At 56.3% G+C, this 23,521-nt stretch overlaps 3 protein-coding genes across 4 annotated transcripts; all 3 read left to right on the plus strand.

Moving 5' to 3' along the window:
* Positions 1-736: 736 nt before the first annotated feature.
* On the plus strand, positions 737-11,822 carry LOC138440178 (intercellular adhesion molecule 1-like). Its single transcript, XM_069589228.1, has 7 exons — positions 737-1,451; positions 3,411-3,671; positions 8,688-8,996; positions 9,365-9,646; positions 9,727-9,981; positions 10,114-10,362; positions 10,445-11,822. The coding sequence occupies exons 1-7, from the start codon at positions 1,385-1,387 to the stop codon at positions 10,618-10,620; spliced, it is 1,599 nt and encodes a 532-aa protein (XP_069445329.1). The 5' UTR covers positions 737-1,384; the 3' UTR covers positions 10,621-11,822.
* A 299-nt stretch (positions 11,823-12,121) lies between these two features.
* Positions 12,122-13,376, plus strand: ICAM4 (intercellular adhesion molecule 4 (Landsteiner-Wiener blood group)). 2 transcript variants are annotated; one of them, XM_069589230.1, is made up of 3 exons: positions 12,122-12,603; positions 12,721-13,026; positions 13,166-13,376. In XM_069589230.1, the coding sequence occupies exons 1-3, from the start codon at positions 12,228-12,230 to the stop codon at positions 13,282-13,284; spliced, it is 801 nt and encodes a 266-aa protein (XP_069445331.1). In that variant the 5' UTR covers positions 12,122-12,227; the 3' UTR covers positions 13,285-13,376. The 2 variants fall into 2 exon arrangements, with proteins under 2 accessions (XP_069445331.1, XP_069445330.1); XM_069589229.1 differs by having other exon boundaries at positions 12,191-12,471.
* A 1,031-nt stretch (positions 13,377-14,407) lies between these two features.
* Positions 14,408-21,682, plus strand: ICAM5 (intercellular adhesion molecule 5). Its single transcript, XM_069589226.1, has 11 exons — positions 14,408-15,013; positions 15,961-16,230; positions 16,426-16,746; positions 16,969-17,256; positions 17,707-17,961; positions 18,088-18,336; positions 18,803-19,045; positions 19,126-19,404; positions 19,509-19,748; positions 20,133-20,399; positions 21,262-21,682. The coding sequence occupies exons 1-11, from the start codon at positions 14,932-14,934 to the stop codon at positions 21,534-21,536; spliced, it is 2,769 nt and encodes a 922-aa protein (XP_069445327.1). The 5' UTR covers positions 14,408-14,931; the 3' UTR covers positions 21,537-21,682.
* The last annotated feature ends 1,839 nt before the right edge of the window (positions 21,683-23,521 follow it).

Consider the following 23,521-nt stretch of genomic DNA (forward strand, 5'->3'; position numbering starts at 1 on the left):
TTTCTGGCTGGGCAGCCCCTTCCCGGGGGGAAGGGCTCAAGCGTCCCTGAGTGATCCTCCCTTCCCCGTCTGCCGCGCGACCTTCTTGGCCCTTCTCTGGTCTCCATGGCGACGAGGCGCGCGCCCCACAACAGGAAGCCTTAGGCGGCGGGGCTCCGCGCTTGGAGACTCCAGGATCCCCAGCCTTGAAGGGGCGGTTGCCGAGTTTGTGGATCACCCGCGCAGGCGAGGCCTGAAGCGGGGGGCGATGGCTTGCGAGCAGCTTAAATGCGCAGCGCCGGACCTCCCAGCATCCCGCGCCCCTTCCCTACAAAAGCAAATAGAACAAGCCCGAGAAAACACCCGCACAGATTTAGTGCTGGCACCTGGGGTTGGAGTTTCAGAAGCTGCGCGCAGAGGGCGGGGGTTTGAGCGCCCCCTCTCCTCCCCCATTCCGGGCCTGAGAGCTGCCTCAGTTTCCCTGCCGAGGTCAAGGGTTCGAGGGCCCCCGCTCCCTGCCCCGCTCAAGGTCTTTGGCCTCAGTTTCCCCGCGGAGCTTGGGAACAGCAACTCGCTGTGTCAGGACCACGAGGCTTCCTTCTTTTTTTTTTTTTTCCTGGAAGCTGTAAAGACGCCCCCGTGGCCGAGGTCCAGGCCGAAAGGGGAAGCGATGAGTGGGGGAGTAGGAGCGCCCATTCGTGGGGGACGCAGCACCCCGGATGTGATGCGCCTTGAGTCTTCCCCTCCAGGGTTCACAGGCGCCTGGAAGTGCCTGGGCCTGCTGCGGTCGCTTCTCGAGAAATCTCGGTGTCATCTGGGCGGGTACTTGCCCCTTAGGGCAGGGGCACCCGTGATCGCGCCCAGGAGGATCCTGGGCCCCCACCGAAGCCAGGGACGGTCCACTCAATTAGAGGCCTGCTTGCGCTGGGGAGTTAGACTTGAGTTCGAATGCCCTCGAAGCTGGAAGCCTCAGTCTACTCCTCCGTGGAAGGGACACGATAACAGTCCCTACCGTCCAGGGTGGTTGGCAAGATCCGATAAAGCGCTTAGCGCAGTGTAAACGCAAAATCAAGGTTAGCCTGGCCCGGGGACAGGAACCCTAGCTCCAGGAGCCGTCCCCGGGTTATTTTTTGGCTGCTGCCGCCAGGCAGCCCTCACGATTTGAATTCGGAAATTCCGGTATTGAGCGGCCGGCGAGGAGGACAACCAGACTTTGGTCAGGCACCCTCTCAATCCGGAAATGCCAGGGCCCTTGTTCCGGAGGGGAAAGCAGGAGGTTTCCGGGAAGCACCGCCCCCTCGGCCCCCCTCGGCCAGCCAGCAATATAAAAGGACCCGCGAAGGCCTGGGCGCCAGTCTTAGCCACGCGCCTCCGCCCCAGCTAGTCCGCCCCGCCTCCGCCTGCGATGGCTCCCGGCGCCGCCCCTGCGGCGCTGCTTGCGCTCCTGGTCCTGCTCGGGACTCTGCTGCCAGGTGAGTCAGGGGTGAGGGCTGCCGTCGAGTCAGCTTTCGGGATCCGAGGTGCGCCCCGAAGCCGTGGGAGGACCGGCTCCCGACTGGCTGGGAATAAGGCCATTCGTACTTAGGTCAGTGTTCCTGGGAAGTTGGGGTTAGAGGCACCGATTGAAAGTCAGCAGCCGAGGGTTCCCATCCAGACCCTTCATGGCTCTGTCCTGTGCTCTCTGACTGCGGATTGCCCCTCCCGAGAATCTACAGGTTTTCCGCTGTAAAATGGAGACGTTTAACAGCGGCCACCTCTCAGTGGTTGTGTCCCGGCCCCAGGAGGTGGTCTGACGGTGTAGACACACGCCCCAACCTTTAGGTAGACTGGAACCCCCCTCCCCCCCCCCCATGCACATTCTGTTCCTCACCCCGTGCCCCTAGGGGGAAGTCCAGGACTCTGCTCGGGGGGAATTCCAGGGCTGACTTGCCCAGGGAGCAGAGGTTAAGAAGTGGGATGCCCCAGCAGCTCTTCCCCACCTCCAGCTAGGAGGAAGGAGAGAAAGGGAACTGGGCTGTGTGCTGTGCTAAGTTCTTTCAGGCGTGTCCAACTCTTTGCCACCCTATGGACTGTAGCCTGCCAGGCTCTTCTGTCCATGGAATTCTCCAGGCATGAATACTGAATTCCCAACCCAGTCTCCTGGGTTGGGAGACTGGAACCCGTGTCTCCTTCAGCTCCTGCATTGCAGGCAGATTCTTTACTGTTGAGCTACCGGGGAAGCCCAGGAGAAGCCGGACAGTTGGTCTCAAATGGTGGCCACTTCGAAAAGCAGGAGTGTGAAAAATCCACACCGTGGTTACCAGCTCAATGAAGAGTTCTAATTCAGACTCTAATCTGGAGTCTACCCCTTTCGAGCTGAATAACCTCCCTTCGTGTGTGGGGCTCACCAGGCTCCTCTGTCCATGGGATTTCCGGGCAAGAATACTGGAGTGGGTTGCCATTTTCTCCTCCAGAGGATCTTCCCAGCCCAGGGATCTCTTGCACTGGCAGGCGGATTCTTTACCACTGTGCCACCTGGGAAGGCCCAACATCCCTTCAGATCTCAAAATTTCCTTCTGAAATGAGAAGGATTCCAGAATCACCCTTGGAGAATTCAAAGAGCTGCTGTTTCCCTCCATCCCAGATGGAGTAGACCCAAAGTTGAAGGCAGAAATCTGATGGATGGGCTCAGAGAGACATTTTTTCAGCTTTGAAAGTGCCATGGTCTGAGGGAGCTCATCAGAACAGACCCCCTCTTTCTTATCTGCAGCCACTGCCTACCTGCCCTGTGCTAGGAGTTGCTTGTGTCAGCAGAAGGTGTGGTGACTGTATTTGCCCACTTTATAGATAGAGGAAAGTGAGGCCCAGAGAGGGGAAACCAGTTGTCCAAGGGAGTGGGGACCAGCCTGATTGGAGCCCCTTCACCCCTGAAGGGCTAGCTCCCTCTCCTTGACCTCTTGGGATTGAAACATACACTGACTTCATGCCCCTCTTTTGCTAAAATCCTCCACATCTGCTTAGAAGTTCCTCAGAATGAAGACTACATCCCTGGCATGGCTTAACACTGCCTGCATGATCCTCTTGACCCTGTTTCCCCCCAACTTATCCCCTTACTCTGCTCCAGCCACCCTGCCTCAGGACCTCTGTACTTGCTGTTCCTGGAGATCATTTCCCTTTTCTCTGGAATGGCTTGCTTCTGCTCTTCATCCTAATCTCTGCTCACATATTCCCCAGTCACCAAGGCACGGTCTGTTCTCTCATCCCATTTTGTTTTTGCCAAAACCCTTGTCAGCATCAGTTGTTAATTATGTTGTTTACTCATGAATTTTCCTGTCTCCCACACTGAAGGCAGAGTTTTGTCTTGTTCAATGCTGTGTCCCCAGCACGGGCTGGATGCATTAATATTGATGAGCCCCAGCTGTCATGCCTGACCACCCCCCTTTTGATTCCAGGGTCTGGAGGTGCCGAAATATCAATACATCCTCCAAAAGCCATCATACCCCGTGGAGGCTCCCTGAGAGTGAACTGCAGTATCTCCTGTGACCGAAAGACAACGTTTGGCCTAGAGACTGTATTAAACAAGGAGGAAGTGAGCCGTGGGCCCAACTGGAAGGTTTTTGAACTGAGTGATGTGCAAGAAGAAATCAACCCGTTGTGCTACTCCAACTGTCACGGGGAACAGATTGTAGCTTCGATGAACCTCACCATATACTGTGAGTGGCTGGGTCCAGGGCCTGGACTAGGCAGACTGGGTGGGGGAAGTGGACAGGGGAGTCCCCAGCAGGTTGGAACAACCTTTATCACTTGGTGGGTGAAGGCAGGGTCTCACTGAAGAGCAGGGGGTCTGTCTTCGGAAAGTCTCATTGTTGTCTGGAACCCTTCCTTGAACTTTCTTGGGTGTGCCTTTGGAGTATGGTCAGAGAATCAGAACATTCAAGAATGCTGGCTCTCTAGGCCTCTTTAAACAGATGACAAGGTCATAGATCTGACTCTTTAGAAAAAGATGCTGGGGGTTTCCCGGCAGTGGTTAGGATTCCAGGCTTTCACAACCTTGGACTGGGTTCAATCCCTGAGATCTACAGTCCTGCAAGCCTCACAGCTTGGCCAAAGGGGGGGGGGGGGGAAAGATGAGAATTAAAATTAGCCCTGAGATGACACTTTTCACATATTGGCAACAATCCAGAGAATTGATAACAGCTGTGCTGGCAAGAGTGTGGGGAAGGAGGTTATCCTAGAACATTGCTGACAGTGTGGGGGCGCAGAAAGCACAACTTCCAGTGGGGGAGGGGGCATCAGTCTTCAAAAATGTCATATAAGGGGGTCCTTTGATAGAGAAACCCACTCCTGGGAATTGGGCCTATAGATGTTCCTACCCATGAGGGAACTGAGAGGGGACGGGGTTATTCACTGTGGCTTGATCTGGAAGCGCAAAAGTTTGCAAGCCACTCAAATGTAGGGAACTGCTCTGGAATAGTATGCAACTGTATAAAAGAAGGAGGAGACCACGCTCCCCAACCCCTGGCAATGACTAGTCTGCTTTCTGTCTCTGTGTGTCCCGATTCTGGACATTTCCTTTACATGGATCGTGGAGTGTGTGGGCTGGTGTATCTGGCTTCTTTCACTTTTCGAACTGTTCAAGGTTTATCCATGTTGCAGCATGTATTAGTACTTAATTCCTTTTAGGGCTAAATAATATTTTATTGTATGGATGTAGAACATTTTATCTACCCATTAGCTGATGGCCATTTGGCTTGTTTCCATCTTTTTAGGTGAGGTAGTGGTCACTCTAGCAGAGAGAGAGTGCTAGTGGTTGATGGGGGCATTTAGGGGACTTCCGGGGTGACTAAAAAAATTCTATCTTGAGTAGTATTTACAAGAGTCCTAACCTTAAAGCAGTATGTTAACCTGCACATTTACTTTTTTATGGTTTTCTGCTTCTTAGTATAACAATTAAAAATATTTTTTAAAAAAGAATGAGATGGAAACTCTCACGTGCACTGTCAAGTTCAAAAGAAGTAAGGTCCTGTCCAGAATCAGTAGTACACCTACCACAGTGTTAGAGAGCCACAGGGGCTAGGTGAGGAAGACTGTGTTTCTGCATTAAAGAGCCCTGAAAGGAAACGCAGTAGATGAGAATAATAGCTGGCTGTGAGGAGAGAAGCTGGGGAGGTCTGGGAGAGGGCAGAGGGTCTAGTTTTCTCTGTGTACCTTTTGTTTCCTTTGGGCATTTTGAAGTGTGACAGTGAGTTAACATGAATATAAGCAATAAATCAGTTCAGTTCAGTCTATCAGTCATGTCCAACTCTTTGCAACCCCATGGACTACAGTACTCCAGGCTTCCCTGTCCGTCACCAACTCCCGGAGCTTGCTCAAACTCATGGCCATTGAGTCAGTGATGCCATCCAACTATCTCATCCTCTGTCTTCCCCTTCTCCTCTGCCTTCAATCTTTCCCAGCATCAGGGTCTTTTCCAGTGAGTCAGTTCTTCAAATCAGGTGGCCAAAGTATTGGAGTTTCAGCTTCAGCATCAGTCCTTCCAATGAATATTCAGGACTGATTTCCTTTAGGATTGACTGGTTTGATCTCCTTGCAGTTCAAGGGACTGTCAAGAGTCTTCTCCAACACCACAGTTCAAAAGCATCAATTCTTCAGCGCTCAGCTTTCTTTATGGTACAACTCTCATGTCCATACATGACTACTGGAAAAACGAATCCACCTGCAATGCGGGAGACCTGGGTTCTATCCCTGGGTTGGGAAGATCCCCTGGAGAAGGGAAAGGCTACCCACTCCAGTATTCTGGCTTGGAGAATTCCATGGATACTATATTATTCAGTTGGGCTTCCCTGATAGCTCAGTTGGTAAAGAAATAGAGACATGAATTTCAAATGAAAACAGAAGAAAATAAAAAAGGAGGAAAGAAAGAGGACTGGCCTACTGGCCTTGGGATTAGACAGCCTTGGGTTCTAGTCCCAGCGTGTGTGTGTGTGTGTGTGTGTGTGTGTGTGTGTGTGTTCGGTCGTGTCCAACTCTTTGCAGCCCCATAGACTGTAGCCTGCCAGGCTCCTCTGTTCTTAGGATTCTGTTGGCAAGAATACTGGTATGGTTGCTGCTTCCTACTCTAGGGGATCTTCCTGACCAGGGTTTGAACAAGCATCCACTGTCTCCTACATTGGCAGATGGATTCTTTACCACTGAGCCACCTGGGAAACCCCTAGTCCCAGTAGGGTCCTCACTAACTGGGTGACCCCAATGTGGGGGAGCGAGAGGGGAACCCATGGCTCCTGATTGATTTTCACTTGAAACCTCCTTGGAAGGATTTAATGATGCAGTGAGGCCTGAAGGACATTTTGGCTTCACAGTACCTGTGTCAAAGAAGCTTTAGGGTAAATATCAGGTTTGTTTCTGGTTTGAAGGATGTTTGAGCAGCAGCTAGCCAAGTGAGGGAAGTCCCCAAACATTCCCAGTGACCTCTGAAACCACACCCCCACCCAGAAACTTCCTCACAGGACTGTCTGCCTCTCAGCCTGAGAGTTGAGAGCCCCTCCCTCCAGGTTCGAGTCCTTGCACTACTATATTTCTCTTTCTTTGGGTTCCAGACTTTACCTTAGTTTTCACCTCTGTGAAATGGAACAGATGGGCGTACCCAGTAGCAAGGCGTCACCTAGGAGACACTATAGCTTGGTCTTGCCCCACCACCAGTGGAAAGATAAGGGAGCATCTGTGGGTGGCTGAGCTTTCTCTAGACGGAGTTGTAATTCCTGCAGGAGGGAATCCCTAGCTGGGCTTTGTAGGACATGTAGGAGTTGGTAAAGACAAGCATTCTAGTCAGAAGAAGCAGACTGGGCAAAGGTTTGGAGTGCAGAAACAAACAGCCTTGGATTGGGGAAACCAGAGGGATTGACAATCAAAAGGTCAGTGTCACTGGACCTGAGTCTGACAGGACCTCGAATGCCAGGCTGTGAAGCTAAGACTTCTCCTTTGGGAAATAGGGAGCCATGGAGGATGTGTGAGCAGGCCAGGGATCTAGAGCAGAGGGCTGAACTTAGAGGAGGCCAGAGAGCAGCTGGCTATGGACCCAGCCCAGGTCACACATCTCATGGGCAGTGACACATACAAGAAGGGAGTGGCTGACAAACATTTGAAGGGTGGAATAATCAGGACTCAGTTTGGGACTAAAGATGGGGAGTCAAGGAGAGATACCGGTGGAACAGACCTCCTGCCCCCATCTGGCTTTCAGGGCAAGGAGCTACGCTTGCAGATGTGAGTCCCATTTGGGGACTGTGGTTTGAGGAGGCCTTCAGCTCTGCAAGCAAGGGTTTGCAACAGATGGTCAGAAGTAAGAGTTGAGTATCTGGGGGTTTTCTCATCCCCTCTTTTTAATAGCTTTTAATGAACAATGCAATGAACTTTGGTGTATTTATAGAGGTGAAAAACCACAATCTACTGTAAGAATGTATCTGTCATATCTCTCACCTTAAAATTAACCTCATGCCCATTTACAGTCACTCTCTCGATTTCTGAAGTGGATTAATAATAGTCCTTAAAAAAATAATATTACTCCTACCTTCATTAGTCCCAGCTTACAGCTTAGAAAACTGAGGCTTGGTTTCTATAGCCACAAGGGCTGGGACTGTTCAGTGACAAAGTCATTCCCCCGTAACCCATAGCAAAGAAGCAGAAAAGCTAAGAATCAACTCTCGGTTCCTAACATGTTAAGATCTCTGCTTTTTCTGTTTTTTTTTTTTTGGTTGGAAAAGGAAAGTTTGCTTTGTTCAGGGGGTTGGCAATCTGGGGAGAAGGTGAACTCATGTCTCAAAACCAACTCCCAACATCACTGCTGTTTAAATGACATTTCAGGGCCACTTGAGAAGGGACTAGGAGTGGGAAGCCTCCTTGGGGAGTCTAGGGTAGAGCAGGGGGCTCTCAATGCTAAGCCACAGCTCATGCTGGCAGTTTCCACTGGCAGGAAGATCCAGGCTTGGAATTCTTACCTCATGCAGAATGGAGACCCTGGCCTGTGAATACCCTGCCCACAGATGGTGGTTTCAGGGGATACTTGGGGGTACTTTTTTTTGAGCATCTGTGGGTTGTTCTTACATTTTTGACATTTCAGGGGATCAGTTTATTTGGGAACCTTCAAAAGCAGGCTTCCGAAAGGCCTCGAATAGGTGTGGGTAGTCCAACCCCATTCTTTCTACAAACACAGAGCACCTCCCGTGTGCCAACAGTACAACAGGGAACAACAACAAAAAGATTCCTGCCCTCCTGGACCAACATTCCATGGCAGGGATAATAGAGAAACAAATGAACTCAGTCGATGATTTCGTACCTCAGAGGTGAGAGATGCTATGCAGAAAAATATGGCCAAAGAGAGAAGAACAGAAGTTTTGTTTTGTTTTTTACAGCAAAGTCTAGAGACTGGGCAGCTTAAATATACTGTATTTATTTGCTGGGACTCCTGGCAATAGCCTTTAAGTTCCTTTCCCACTTGTGACTCTCAGATGCTTCTGTGAATAAAGAATTGTTTTGCCTCCTTCACAGCCACTTGGGGACGTCTCACCAGGTTATCCTGAAGCTCTTAACATTCCGATCTGGCTTAGGTGGTTTGGGGAGTGTTCTGGGGAGAAAATGGTGAGGTTCCTGGAGCAGGTGTGTCCAGGGCCCCAACACACTCGCTGTGGGCAGGCAGCCAGCCTGTCCTGTTCACACAACACCTCTTTCCCCTGCAGGGTTCCCGGAGCGCGTGGAGCTGGCTCCCCTGCCCCTCTGGCAGCCTGTGGGTGAAGAACTCAACCTGAGCTGCCAGGTGTCTGGCGGGGGCCCCCGGCACCACCTCTCCATGGTGCTGCTCCGAGGGGAGGAGGAGCTGGACCGGCAGCCCGTGGGAAAGGAGGAGCCCGCCGAGGTCACGTTCATGGTGCAGCCGAGAAGAGAGGACCATGGCACCAGTTTCTCTTGCCGCTGGGAGCTGGACCTGCGGTCACAAGGGCTGGAACTCTTCCAGAACACCTCAGCCCCCAGGAAGCTCCAGACCTATGGTGAGGCACTGGGGAGCCAGCAGAGAAGATGGACTGAGGGGGATTTCTTGCTTGGGATGCGGGGTCCCTGAGAAGGAGAGGCCCCTGGCCATGGGGCTGCTGAGAAAGTGGCGACCTTGATTGCAAAGGCTTCTGGGAAGAGCATCTTCTTGGCCACTGGGGTGGAATGTTCTGGACTGGGTGCCTGCACTGAAGGATGATCTGAGAAGGCTGTGACCCAGGGCAAGTGGTACGTGTGTCCTGAGACAAGAGTGACCCAGCCAGTTTCCCTGGAAGAGGGCGTTCCAGGCGGGGGGGATGGAAATGGCCCGGGAGAGGGCTTCAGGATGTCTGTCTGCCCCCTGTTTACACCGGCTCTGTCTCGCCAGTCCTGCCATCGACCGACCCGCACCTTGAGGCCCCCCCGGTTGTGGAAGTAGGCTCACGGTGGCCGGTGAAGTGCACGCTGGATGGGCTGTTCCCAGCCTCGGACGCTGAGGTCTACCTGGTGCTGGGGGACCAGAAACTGGAATCCAATATCACGTACAACGGTGACTCTGTCTTGGCCGAGGCCTGGACAGAGGAAAATGAGGAGGGCACCCATTCCTTGAGGTGTTCAGTGAGTCTGGGAGAGAAGATCCGGAGGACGCTAGGCAGCGTGACCATGTATAGTAAGTAGAAACCCAAGTGAGCCTTCCGAGGGGGTGGGGCTAATGCCAGGGGCGGGGCTTACTGTGTGTCTCACCTCCAGGCTTCCCACTTCCCACCCTGACCCTGAGCCCTCCTGAGGTCTCAGAATGGACTACTGTGACCGTGGAATGCGTGACCCGTGATGGAGCTGTGGTGAGGCTGAACGGAGTCTCAGCTGAGCCTCCGGGTCCGAGGGCCCAACTGAAGCTGAACGTCAGTGCCGACGACCACGGGAGCAACTTCTCCTGCTCTGCTGCCCTGAAGATAGCTGGGCAGGAGGTCCACAAAATCCAGACCCGGGAGCTCCATGTCCTGTGTGAGTGAGGCCGCTGGACAATGACCCCTAAGTTCCAAGCCCCAAACACCAAGACCCTAAGAGCTCCTGCCCTCCAAGGCCCACCCTCACCCCTACCGACCCCCCTCCCACAATCTTGCTGTGTTTCTTCAGACGGCCCCCGACTAGACCAGCGGGATTGCCTGGGAAACTGGACATGGCAGGAAGGCTCGGAGCAGACCTTGAAGTGTGCGGCCAGGGGGAACCCAATCCCCAAGCTGAACTGTAGCCGGAAAGGGGATGGGGCTTCACTGCCCATTGGGGACCTGAGGCCCGTCACGCGGGAGGTGGCGGGCACCTACCTGTGTTGGGCCACCAGCGCTCGTGGCGGAGTCACCCGTGAAGTGGTCCTGAATGTGCTCTGTGAGTTCGAGTTCTGGGATGGGCAGGGCAGGGGCAATTTGGCCAGCTCAACACTCACCACTGCCTTGTGTCCTCCCCACAGACGGCCAGAATATCCTGGACATTGTCATTCCGGTGGTAGCTGTGACCCTCATCTTGGGCGCTCTGGGCACCGCTGGTTATATTTACAACTACCAGCGGAAGATCCAGAAATACGAGCTGCAGAAGGCCCAAAAAGAGGCTGCCTTGAAACTGAATGCACAATCCACGCCGCCTTGAGCCCACCCCAGGATAGGACCTGTTCAGCTCCCCGAGCCATGACAAATGGGGCTGCGTCAAACCATGGTGGACACATGCTGTTAAGCTACACCCACCTTCCCTGGATGCCAGAGGACCAAATAGAGGACTCAGGACAAATAGCATCTGGGGTCATGACCTTTGCACAGTTATGACCCCAGGCCTCACACCTGACCTGGAGCCATAGGACTAAGACAAAAGAAGGGGCCAAGACTCAGGGCATGACTCTGAGGGATGTCAAAGTCTGACCTGGCCAGAGGCTGTGTGATGGAGACCCTTACCTCCAGCATGGGGACACTCAGCTGGGAAACATTGAAACTCACCCTCTGCTGCGTGTGCTGAGGCCCTACAGTCCTAAGAGAGATGTGGCCCTCCTCAGACACATGCAGCATTGAAACACAGATCCCCACACTTCCTGAACAGAAACCAGCTCCGGCATTACTGTTCACAGACTGTTCCCAAATCTTGATGATGACATATTTATTCACTGGTTTTTCTACTCGCTATTTATTGAGTGACTTCTATGGGGGCTAGAACTTATAAACAAGAACATTGATTCTAGCCCCCAGGGAGCTCTTAGTCGAATCTCATTCAGGGTCGTTAGGTACAACTGTTCTGGCTATGCACTGCACAAGAGTGCCTGGCAAAAAGATTAAGTGGGGCTAGGATCTTCCACTCTATTGGCCAAGCTGCTTTCTCCTAGAAAGGGATTAGTAATGATGATAGGGTATTGCTGGTAACATGCCCAGAGATGACCCACTAAGCCCTTATACCCCAGAATTAGCACTGACCTCTGTCAACACACCTCTCCACCCATATGCATCTCTGCTAATGCTCACAATGACACTTGGTGGTTGTTTAGTCATTAAGTCATGTCCAACTCTTGCGACCCATGGACTGTAGCCTCCCAGGCTGCTCTGTCCATGGGATTCTGATACTTGGTGGCAGGCCTAAATGTCGGTGCTCACTCCTTCATAGTTACCCCACAGGGTCGCATGAAACTCTGCCCATCCCCTGTGTGCCCTTGCCTTGCCCTTCCTGTTTCCATCTCAGTGGGACCACACAGTTCCAAATTCCTGCAGCCATGAGGGTCCTGCAGGCAGTGGGGAGGAGAGGCCTGGGAGTAGCCCCTCCCAGCGTGGGAAGCCTCTCCCTTGTGCTAATAAAGCTGTTTCATCTTCCCAGCCTTGTGTGAGTTGAGGCGAGGTTTCATGTCCAGCTGGAGCCCTTTCTACCAGTTTTCCCACTTCCTGCTCCAAGAAAAGGCTGGGGGTTCAAGGCCCAGCCCTCAGGCTCTAATCCAAATGTGAGGTTTATTAGGGCCTTTGAAGACTTAGTGAAAATGAAAAATCCCTCTCCAGAAAAAAAACATGACGTTTGGTTTGGAATGGCTTATAGAGTCCATTTGTTAAGCTGTGGGAGTGGGGTGTATCCTGCAAGGCTCCTGGGCCCCTCACTCTCTGTCTCTCACCCCTCTTTCCCCACTCTCCCCACCGGGTGGGGCCAAGGAGGCGGTGCTACGAGCCTCCTTATCTCCAGAGCCAGACGTGACTCCCTGGCGCCCAGCCCTTCAGTCCGGGCTTTTTGCCATGGGGTCTCTGCTCCTCGTCTTGCTTCTGCTTTTGCTGTCGCCCTCCTACCCGCGAGGCGGGAGCGCGCGGAGGAGTCGGGGTGCGCGGACGCAAAGCCCGGGGGGCAGCTCTCACCCACCGTTCTGGGTGCGACTAAGCCCCGACTTCAAGGCAGTGCCGCTGGGGGGCTCAGTGTGGCTCAACTGCAGCAGCAGCTGCCCCCTCCCGGAGGGTTCCAGCCTCCGCACCGAGCTGCGGCGGGGTGAGACGCTCAGTGGGCCCCGCTGGGTATCCTACCAGCTGCTGGATGTGAGGGCCTGGAATTCCGATGTGCACTGCTTCGTCACCTGCGCGGGAGAAACGCGGGGGGCCACCGCCAGGATTACAGCCTACAGTGAGGGACAGGGCTCAAGCCGGTCTGGGGTGAGGGGAGGAGGACGGAGTATGGGTAGTTGACAGTCGCGTTAGGAGGAGCCTTCGGACCGTGCCCAGCGGCCCCCTCTTGCTTTAGAACAGCCAACCAGTGTGATCCTGGAGCCTCCGGTCTTAATGGGCAGTGACTACACTCTGCGCTGCCACGTGACGCACGTCTTCCCCGTGGGCTTCTTCGTGGTGACTCTGAGGCGCGGTGGCCGAGTCATCTACTCCGAGAGCCTGGAGCGCTTCACAGGCCTGGATCTGGCCAACGTGACGCTGACTTACCTGTTACGCTCCCGGCCCGGTGACTTTGGGCAGCCCGTTACCTGCCACGCCCGCCTCAATCTCGACGGCCTGGTGGTCCTCAGTAGCTCGGCACCCGCGACGCTGCCAGTCCCCGGTGAGGCACCCTTATAATTCTGGGAGGAGTGGGGAGGTGTTATGACCCCAAAAGGGGGCGCGGGCCAAGCTAGAGCATGTCCATGGGGGTCGTTACACCTCCAAGCGCTCTGTTTCGAATTCTCCCCTCCTATTCCCAGCTTGGAGTCCTGCGTCCAAAGCCTTGGCCTCTACCTCCATCGCAGCCTTTGTGGGGATCTTTCTTGTCGTGGGGGCCCTCTCTCTGCGAAAGTACCTATCGATGCAGCCTCCGGCATAGAGGCATTGGTCCATGCAGGCTGAACAGGAGGAAAAAGCAATCTGGGACAATTGGTGGAACCTTGCCTGGATCAATAAAGACTTTCTCAGCCAGCTCTGCCCCTGGGCTTAAAGTTCCCCCATTAGGGCACCTCCTTTGACTGAAGTGGTCTTCTTTTTTGGCCTAGCCTCTTTCATTTTTCTCCAAGTTCCTTGTCTCCCTGAGGGCCCTTGAGGCTTCCTCACTCTGGGCTCCCATACGGGAGCCCCAATCCCCCTGCATTGCCAGCTTGTGTAGTAAAAACCTCTCTCCTGGTCATTATCAGTGAGGAGCAGAAGGGCAAAACATGGGCCCTAGGGGGCTTCAAGATCTAAGAAGGCGGCTTCCTGGTGTGGCTTCTTCTGATTGGCTCCAGCGCTGCCACACAGCAGCTCTGATTGGATGTTAAGTTTCCTACCCCGCCCCCTTTAGACCTTGCACTTTACTGAAGGGCAGGGGCGGGGCGAGAAGTAATCCCCAGAGTTCTCCATTAGCTCTAAGAGGGAGGGCACAGGTGGGCGGGGTCATATGTATATTTTGAGGGACGTGGATCTGCAGAAAAGATACCCGGGTGGTGACTGAGGAGAAGGAGCAACCATATGGTGTGTGTGTGTGGGAGGGGGCTGTGTGTGTCATAGACTCGCAGCCTGGAAACATCCTGAAAGTCACCCGGCCAGGTGGGCACATGGAGAGCGTCCAAATCTGGGGCCCAGAGGTAGGGTCAAAAGTATCACAGCTGGCCTTTTGGCCTCGGGTGGACACAGAATCCAGACCTGCAGCGGATGCCTGGCAAGGCCCGTGTGGTCCAGAGCCTCGCCCGCCGCGCAGAAAGTGGATGGGGACGCTCTTCGGCGGCTCCAGCTCACACACGCCGTGCAGACACGTGCCTGCTGCACGCTGGGTAAATACAAGACCCAGAGCCGAGCCGACCCTAATTTAGACGCCCGGGAACGCAGCGCGCACGCACACGTGTTCCCAACTCGCTGTCACTTTCGTCCCCGCCCCTTCTGTCGCGTGCGGGGGCGGAGCCAGAGAAAGACCTGAGGCGTGGCTGTAACTCTTAGCTCCCAGGGGTTAAAAGGGGAGAAGGCTCTGTGAGCGAGGCATCTCGAAATCTCCTAGAACCTTTCCACCGCCAGCTTCCGCTTCTCAGATCTCTCCTAGCCCCCAACTCAAGCCCGGCTTCCAGGGGCTCTGGTGGGAGGGATTAAATATGGAGATGGAGTTCGGAGTCCAGCTCATTATGGAAGCAAGTGGTGGGTGGGGGTTTGCGAAGGACAACCCTGCGTCCCCCACAACCTTCGCGTCGCCGCCGGGGATGACGCGGGAGCGCGCAGCCGCCCCCAGAAGGCTCCGGGCGATGGGGCCGGCCTCCACGTAGACCCCGGGGGTCGCTAGCTCCTGCCAGCACGCCTTCACCAAAGCCTGTAGCCTGGTGCAAGCTCGCCTTCCCGCCCCCTACCGCCGCCTCTGCTGCCGCCCCCTCCTTGGAAACCAAGTTACCAACGTTAAACCAATCCCCGAGCGCAACTCAGCCTCCTCCACACCCCACCCGCCGCGCAGCGCCGTCCTCTAGCCCAGCTCAGCGCTCGCGGTCCCCTCGCCTCCTGAGCTTCCCCCGCGGCGGCGATGCCAGGGCCCTCGCCAGGGCTGCACCGGGCGCTGCTCGGCCTCTGGACTGCCCTGGGCCTGGGGCTCCTCAGCCTCTCAGGTAAGCCGGTCTGGCTGAGGGTGGACAGGGTGGGGGCGGAGTTCCTGGACCCGAGAAGCGGCCACAAGCTCCTCCCCTCTCCGCCCTCGCCTCGCTCCCACGCTTCTGCTCCCACCTTGAGCCCAGGGGCCTTCTTTAACCCTCTTCCCCCAAACACACACTGAAGACCCAGCTTCCTGACTTCTCGCTGGCCCAGGTCTCTACCCTACCTTCTTCGAGATCCTGGTTGCTCTTTTGCATGCATCCTCGAGCTCTGGAGACACCACGTCTCCCTTGACCCCTCCCGGGGTACCTCCTTATGTTCTACTATGCCCCATAGTCCCTACGGCGTCTTCCCTACTCGAAATCAACGAAGACCCGATCTCACCAACTGCCGTGACTCAAAGGCGCTGTTTCCGCTCCGCTCGGAGCCCTAGCAACCGAGTCCATCGGCTGTCGGCTGTTCCCGCCGTTATTTTCTTGAGCCCAGCCCCAGACCTCTTTCCGTACTCTTCACCTCTTCACCGGGGTTTGTAATCTTCCCTTACCCTTGCTTGACTCATTCTCATCTCTCTTTCGACACCCCCTCCACTTCAACCACAGTCTCCCCATCTCTTGGCGAGAGGGAGTGAGAACCAGGTGGTTTCCCTTCCTGCGCCCGGGGTCCCCTCCTCCCAGGATTGCTGTGTGCATTGGAGACCCCATCTTTCCTCTCATCTCTCCCCTCCCCGTATGCTTCCCCATCACTCTGCTGGCACCTGGGAGAGCAGGACTCTTCGCTACCACGTACCAGAGACACCCTCGAGGTTTGGGTCGCGGGAGCGCGCTTGTAAACCCGAGACCCCGGCAGGATTTGGAACTCCCGGCTGTGGCCTCTGCTCATTCCCTGGGAATCCCTGACTCGGGCAGAGGGGCACGTAGATCCCAGGGAGGTGGCTCCCAGGCTAAGCTTGCGTTTCTTCGAGCAGCCGTCACGCAGGAACCTTTCTGGGCGGACCTGCAGCCCCGAGTGGCGCTCGTGGAACGCGGGGGATCGCTGTGGTTGAACTGCAGCACCAACTGCCCACGGCCCGAGCGCGGTGGCCTGGAGACCTCGCTGCGCCGGAATGGGACCCAGAGGGGTCTGCGCTGGCTGGCGCGGCAGCTGGTGGACATTCGCGAGCCGGAGACTCAGCCGGTCTGCTTCTTCCGCTGCGCGCGGCGCACACTGCAGGCGCGTGGGCTCATTCGCACTTTCCGTGAGTTCTCAGCGGCCACGCTCTTACTCCACTACTTTCCCTCCCTTCCAGGTCCCGCTCCCTGGGTCAAGGGGTCCTCTCCTCCAGACCCCACTCTCTGAATCCGCACCCCCTCCCCTTCTTGGTCCCCGGAGTTCCAAGCCAAGTCCTTCTGAGCGTGGCATTTCCAACCGCCGTGGTTCCTCCTCCTTGCAGAACGGCCAGATCGTGTGGAGCTGGTGCCGCTGCCAGCCTGGCAGCCAGTGGGCGAGAACTTCACCCTGAGCTGTAGGGTCCCTGGTGCTGGACCTCGTGGGAGTCTCACATTGACCCTGCTGCGGGGACCCCAGGAGCTGATCCGCCGCAGCTTCGCTGGGGAGCCACCCCGAGCGCGGGGCGCAGTGCTCACAGCCACGGTCCTGGCCCGCAGGGAGGACCATGGGGCCAATTTCTCCTGCCGTGCTGAGCTGGACCTTCGGCCGCATGGCCTGGGACTGTTTGAGAACACGTCAGCCCCCAGAGAGCTCCGAACCTTCAGTGAGTAGCTAGGAGGAGAAGGGGCCCAAGAGGGGTCGGGCTGGTGTTTAAGAATTTTGAAGGCAGAGAAATCAGAATTCTGATTCTTGCTCCAACACTCACCAGCCGAAAGTTATTTTCCTTTCTGCGTTGAGGATAATTCCATGTTATAGTACATGTGAAACGCTTAGAACGTACTGAGCGTTCGGTACAAAAGTTCAAGCTCTGTTCTTCTACCACCAGCCCTGCCTCCGGAACCCCCTCGCCTCACTGCCCCCCGGCTCCTGGAAGTGGGTTCAGAAGGACCCGTGAGCTGCGTCCTTGATGGGCTGTTTCCAGTCTCGGAGGCTGGTGTCTACCTGGCGCTGGGGGACCAGAGGCTGAGTCCCAATGTCACCCTCGAAGGGGACGCTCTCATGGTCACTACCACAGCCACAGCCAGCGCAGAGCAGGAGGGCGCCAGGCAACTGGTCTGCAATGTGACCCTGGGGGGCGAGAGCCGAGAGACCCGGGAGAACTTGACTGTCTACAGTAAGAGTGGGACCTCGGGGGTGGAGCCAGAGGAAGGCGAATGCGGGGCCAATAGTGGGTGGGGCCGTGGTATCCGAATAGGCTTTGCCCGAGAGTCCTGAAGGGGCGGGGCAGCTACTACCTGTTGGATAGTCGCTAGAGAGGTGGAGTCTGAGCTGCCCCAAAGGCAAGATCGCAGACCCGACGAGGATACCTAGATCTGTGGCCTGACCTCCTCAAGGGGGCGGGGCAAGAAGGGAGAGAAGCCGGAACAGCCCACCTGTGGGGTGGGCGTGCCCACAGGGGTCTGGGGCGTGGAGTTTGAGCTGAGTCTTGGAAAGATGCGGTTTCTGAACCTGCACTGTACGAATTGTTCGGCTGCAGGGGGTAAGTTTCGGGTTACTGAGCTGCAGCCTTGAGCGGTGGGAGGGGCGTGGTCAGTGGTCTCCCGGCCAATGCCCCCCGCCCCAGGTTTCCCGGAGCCCCACCTTACTCTGAGCGAGCCCAACGCCCCCGAGGGGACGATCGTGACAGTAACCTGCGCAGCGGAGACCCAAGCCCTAGTCACACTAGACGGAATTCCAGCTGCGGCCCCGGGACAGCCCGCCCAGCTCCAGCTAAACGCCACCGAGAACGACGACAGGCGTGGCTTCTTCTGCGACGCCACCCTCGAAGTTGACGGGGAGACCCTGAGTAAGAACAGGAGCGTAGAACTGCGCGTCTTATGTGAGTTGGCCTTTAACCTCTCGCCTCCCTCCTCATCTCAAGGGCCTACCTGATCTCTGGCCGTATCGTGGAAGTGGAGGCTTTTCTCACGTCTAGGCTCCTGTATATATATGCCCCTGCCCTCAGACGCTCCCCGGCTGGACGATTCAGACTGTCCCAGGAGCTGGACGTGGCCGGAGGGACCAGAGCAGACACTGCGCTGCGACGCCCGCGGAAACCCACAGCCCTCGGTGCACTGCACGCGGCCTGACGGCGGGGCGGTGCTGGCCCTGGGCTTGCTGGGACCGGTCACTCGTGCGCTCGCTGGCACTTACCGCTGCACTGCGACCAACGACCAAGGCCAGGCGGTCAAGGACGTGACGTTGACGGTGGAGTGTGAGTGGGGGGTGCATGGGGCACACCTCTGTCTGGTTCTCAGGTCCTAGGGGTGGCCTGACTACACAGGAGGGTGGAAACAGGGTCTAAGGTGTGCTTTTGAGCAGGATTTTGAGAAGGTGGTGAGCGGGTTTATGGGAAGATCTTATGAGAAGGACTGTTCATGGGGTTCTCATGACTACACTGAACTGAACTATGAGAAGGAAGGAGAGGATGAGGTGGGAGTGTGTACAGGGGCCTGGGGCGTGGCGTTTGAGCTGAATATTGGAAAGGTGGGTGCTCCAAAACAACTAACAATTTTTAGGTCAAAATGGGGAGGGTCAAACAGTGATCAGTGCCAAACTCCTTTGCTTCAGTGGCCAGTCCCTGTGCAGAGTGTAGCCTGCCTGCCTAGGATGGGAAAAAAGGGTCCAGGGACTCTAGACTGTCTACTAAACCCCAGACTCATCAATGCTCCCCTCTCTAGATGCACCAGCGCTGGACAGCGTGGGCTGCCCTGAACGCATTACCTGGCTGGAAGGAACAGAGGCCTCCCTGAGCTGTGTGGCTCATGGGGTCCCATCACCCAACGTGAGCTGTGTGCGCTTTGGGGGAGCCGAGGTCATCGAGGGCCTAATGCGTGTGGCCCGGGAGCACGCGGGCACCTACCGCTGCGAAGCCACTAATGCCCGAGGGTCGGCAGCTAAAAATGTGGCTGTGACAGTGGAATGTAAGTGGGGACATCACGGTTCAAGATGGGGCATGTCAGAATAACCTTGGATAACTGACTTCAGTTGCTGTGCTCCCCAGATGGCCCCAGATTTGAGGAGGTGAGCTGCCCCAGCAACTGGACATGGGTAGAAGGATCTGGGCGACTTTTTTCCTGTGAGGTGGCTGGGAAGCCACAGCCAAGCGTGGAGTGTGTTGGCTCCGGAGGCACCAGTGAGGGGATGCTGCTGCCGCTGGCACCCCCAGACCCAGGTTCCAGAGCCCCCCGCATCCCTAGTGATCTGGCACCGGGTACCTACATCTGCAATGCCACCAATCGGCACGGTTCCATGGTCAAGATGGTCACCGTGAGCGCGGAGTGTGAGCGAGGCCCAGGCGGGCGGAGGGTAGGGGGCGCTGCGGGTCTCGGCCCTTCCCTGACCCATTCCCCCCACCCCCCGCACAACCCCGTGGCTGTTTTGCAGCGCCACCGCAAATGGATGAATCTACCTGTCCAAGTCACCAGTCTTGGCTGGAAGGCGCGGAGGCTGCTGCCCTGGCCTGCTCCGCCCGGGGTCGCCCCTCCCCGCAAGTGAGCTGCTCCCGGGAAGGCGCGCCCCGGCCGCAGCGGCTGCGCGTGTCCCGAGAGGATGCGGGCACTTATCGCTGCTTGGCCACCAACGCACACGGCACGGACGCCCGGATCATCACCGTGGGCGTGGAATGTGAGTAGGGCAGCACCAGATGGAGGGCACTTGGTCTCCAGGACAGTGAATAGAAGAGGTGGGATTGCCCAGGATTGTTCAAGGGCACCTCTCCTAGTCCCATTCCCAGGGACAAGGAATCCCGGCCTTAACATGAGGGTAAAGGAAAACTCTAGGGAACAAAAGTCGGCTCCCCTCAGTTTCTGGGTCTGAAAGGCACTGGCCTGGGTCCCTACCTCCTTCCACTCAGTGAAGCAGGGCTCAGTTTAATCCCAACAGGCCAGTGGTGGGGGGAGGGGACTCTGATGGAAGGCAGAATCCTTGCCTGTTCATTTCAGGAGGGGTGGTCTCAAAAGGGGGCGCTTGGTCAGCAGCTGGTCCCCTTCCACATCCTGTCCCCTGTAGATCGCCCAGTGGTGGCCGAGCTGGCTGCTTCACCTCCAGGAGGCGTGCGGCCAGGTGGGAACTTCACGTTGACCTGTCGAGCCGAGGCTTGGCCCCCAGCCCAGATCAGCTGGCGCGCGCCCCCGGGGGCGCTCAACATTGGCCTGTCGAGCAATAACAGCACGCTGAGCGTGGCTGGCGCCATGGGCAGCCACGGCGGCGAGTACGAGTGCGCAGCCACCAACGCGCATGGGCGCCACACGCGGCGCATCACAGTGCGAGTGGCTGGTAAGTGGCAATGGGGAGGAGGCGGGGTGAGGGATCTGAAGGCGGCTGTGACCTGCGCCTTGGTATTATTGATCCCACCCCTGCCTCCCTCTCAATCTCCACAGATGACACTGATGTGAACCAGGGTAGAAATTAGGGGCGCCCTGGTGGGTGGGGCTTTGATGGCGGGTTCGAGGTGGCAAGTGGAGGGACAGGGAGCTGGCTGGAGTGAAAGTAAGGGAACCTTCGAGGATGTGACTGTTATGAGGAGGGACTTCATATTAACTTTTGAGCGGTGGAGACTTGATACAATTTAGCCTCCACTGTGTGTCTGTGGAGAAGGGGGTTGAAGAGGGACCAAGAGAAGAGGATTGGGGTGAGGCCCCCAAGATTCCCACTCTCATTTCGTGTATCTCTAGGTGGGGTTGGGGTCTTTTTTTTTTTTAACTTTTTTTTTTTGCCATGTGAGATCTTAGTTCTTTGACCAGGAGTGGAAACTGCGCCCCCTGCAGTTGGAACGCGGAGTCTCAACCGCTGGGGAAATCCCTAGGGGCTGGGGTCTTTCTGGGGAGTAGGAATGACCAGGTCACCCTCCCCATCGTTTTGAGGGTGAGGAGAGTTGGTTGACTTGGTATCCCTGGGGTTAGGGGCTTTTATCCTCTCTGTGATGGGGTGGTGTGTAAAATGGGTCAAGGGCATCACCCGAGTTGGGGGTGCCCTTACTGGGGTCACTCTTTTCCTCCAAAGCTGAGTTCCCTGATGCTCCCTGCCAGCCGCATGAGGACTGACTTCATGCCTGTGGGGAGGGGAAGAAGTGGCCCGGGCTTGGCGTGTGGACCGAGCCCGGAGCTCGTCATCCTCTTTGAGCGTCTCCACCCCGCAGGTCCGTGGCTCTGGGTCGCTGTGGGCGGCGCGGCGGGGGGCGCGGCACTCCTGGCCGCGGGGGCCGGCCTGGCCTTCTACGTGCAGTCCACCGCCTGCAAGAAGGGCGAGTATAACGTTCAGGAGGCCGAGAGCTCAGGCGAGGCCGTATGTCTCAACGGCGCGGGTGCCGGCGCCGGCAGGGATGCAGGTGCTGAAGGTGGATCAGAAGCTGCGGGCACCTCGGAGGTGCCGGCAGGGGGCGAGGTCTTCGCCATCCAGCTGACGTCAGCGTGAGCCCGCACCCCTCTCCCCGCGGGCCGGGGACGCTCCCCCCAGATTCACACGGGGGCTGATTTATTGTTCTATTTATTTATGTATTCAATTCCAGGGGCGTCACCCCGCATTTTCTACCCCTCCCCCAATAAAATTTTTATAAAGGACTCCGGTTCCATCTGCTTCAGTCTGCGATGCGGAAGCAATCCAGGGTTTGAATCCCAGCCCTGCCGGTTGCTGATTCAAAAAAACCTTTTGGCTTTTGAGGACCTACTACATGTCAGGCACGGTCCAAGCCACCTTCTCATGACTAGACCTGGAGTTTGCTCTCCATACCGTTTCCTGCCCTTCCTAGGCCCTTGGGCCAGGGTGGGGACCTTGCTCCTTCCTCCCTTTCAGCCGCTTATCTCTTCCGCCCAGCGCTGCCTTCTAATCCGGCTGATGTTTGGGGGTGGGAGCTACATGAGCTTTCCCCCAGGCCGGGTTCCGAGCAGAGCTGAGCCTGCCTTCCTTGGATGGGTGGAGGCCCTTCCCAGGGGTCTAGGCACCACCAGTCCCCAATGCCCTGCAGGGATGGGTAAACAAATCTGTGTCTGTGAGTGTCAGCCTCTGGGATGTCCCTCCTATTACAGAGGCCACCCCTGCCCCACCCTCAAGGCCTCCTTCATCCTGTGCCATCCATAGTGGAGTTTACCCCTAACCTGTCTTTCAGTATTTTATTATTTATTGGCTGCACCCGAAGCAGGTGGGATCTTAGTTCCCCGACAGGAATCAAACCCACACCCTCTGCATTGGAAGGCGGAGTCTTAAGCACTGGACCACTGGGACGTCCCCCAACGTGCCTTTCATCGACTTGGTCATCGTGATTCAGAAGAGACACAGAGGGTACCAGCCGCGTGCCCCAACCCCCACAGCACACCACCAGCCATCCCCCTCACCCTCCGCAGCAGCAGGAGAGAACAGCTGTGCCTCTGCTGCCCCGTTTCCTCCTCCCTCAAAAGCAGGAACACAGAGCTGCCAGAAGGAAGCAGGCCTGGACAGCTCCAGCTCCACAGGCCGGCCACTCCACCCCAAAATTTCAGGAGAAAAGGTGAGAGCAGGAAACAGGGGCACCAGAGGCCAAGCCAGTGCTGGGTGCCAGGTACAGAAGGCGACAAGGCCCAAGAGAGGTGCCATCCCTGCTGTACCCCCTCCTTTATTCACCTCTCTCTGCCCTCACCCGAGTCCTCAAGGTTTCCAGAGTCCCACAGAGTCCTCCCTGCCACAGGGCTTTGGCTCGTGTTACTGCCTCGGCCTCAGGTGTCCTCACCTCAAATAGTCCCCGTAGCTGGTTCCTTACCATCAGGTCTCTACACAGAGGTCACCTGCTCAGAGAGGCCTTCCCTGCGAACATGGTATCATCCTCAACTCCTCACCTCCTTATGTACTTTATTTTCTTATTCTTTCTTTCTTTACGGCTGGCTGGGTCTTTGTTGCTTTGCACTGGCTTTCTCTAGTTGCAGTGAGCATGGCTACTCTTCGTTGTGTTTGACCTTATTTCGGGGCCTTCCCTTGTGACTCAGTGGTAAAGAATCTGCCTGCAATGCAGGAGCCACAGGTTCCATCCCTGGGTCCGGTAGATCCCCTCAAGGAGGGCGTGGCAACCCACTTCAGTATTCTTTACCTGGAGAATCCCGCGGACAGAGGAGCCTGTCAGGCTATACAGTCCATGGGGTCACAAAGAGTCGGACACAACTGACGTGACTTAGCACGCACGCACCTTCTTATTGCCGAGCACAGGGCAGACTTCTGTTGCTGCGGCTCCTGGACTCTAAAGCACAGGCTCAGTAGTTGTGGCCCGTGGGCTTAATTACTCTGCAGCATGTGGGATTTTCCCATATCAGGGACTGAACCTGTTTCTCCTTCATTAGCAGGTGAATCCTTTACTCCTGAGCCACCAGGGAAGCCCTCTTTTTCTAATTCTGTTAATTTGGCTATGCCAGATCTTAGTTGCAGCATGTGGGATC

This window comes from Ovis canadensis, chromosome 5 (assembly GCF_042477335.2).
Source record: "Ovis canadensis isolate MfBH-ARS-UI-01 breed Bighorn chromosome 5, ARS-UI_OviCan_v2, whole genome shotgun sequence".
In the NCBI taxonomy this organism is placed as follows: domain Eukaryota; kingdom Metazoa; phylum Chordata; class Mammalia; order Artiodactyla; family Bovidae; genus Ovis; species Ovis canadensis.

Excerpts from the sequence above, each read along its gene's own strand:
- LOC138440178 (XM_069589228.1), top strand. The coding sequence starts at position 1,385 with ATGGCTCCCGGCGCCGCCCCTGCGGCGCTGCTTGCGCTCCTGGTCCTG. Across the intron at positions 8,997-9,364 it reads CAGGAAGCTCCAGACCTATG|TCCTGCCATCGACCGACCCG; the intron begins GTGAGGCACTGG and ends CTGTCTCGCCAG. Across the intron at positions 9,647-9,726 it reads AGGCAGCGTGACCATGTATA|GCTTCCCACTTCCCACCCTG; the intron begins GTAAGTAGAAAC and ends TCTCACCTCCAG.
- ICAM5 (XM_069589226.1), top strand. The coding sequence starts at position 14,932 with ATGCCAGGGCCCTCGCCAGGGCTGCACCGGGCGCTGCTCGGCCTCTGG. Across the intron at positions 19,046-19,125 it reads TGTGGCTGTGACAGTGGAAT|ATGGCCCCAGATTTGAGGAG; the intron begins GTAAGTGGGGAC and ends TGTGCTCCCCAG. Across the intron at positions 20,400-21,261 it reads CATCACAGTGCGAGTGGCTG|GTCCGTGGCTCTGGGTCGCT; the intron begins GTAAGTGGCAAT and ends TCCACCCCGCAG.
- ICAM4 (XM_069589230.1), top strand. The coding sequence starts at position 12,228 with ATGGGGTCTCTGCTCCTCGTCTTGCTTCTGCTTTTGCTGTCGCCCTCC. Across the intron at positions 12,604-12,720 it reads CGCCAGGATTACAGCCTACA|AACAGCCAACCAGTGTGATC; the intron begins GTGAGGGACAGG and ends CTCTTGCTTTAG. Across the intron at positions 13,027-13,165 it reads CGCGACGCTGCCAGTCCCCG|CTTGGAGTCCTGCGTCCAAA; the intron begins GTGAGGCACCCT and ends TCCTATTCCCAG.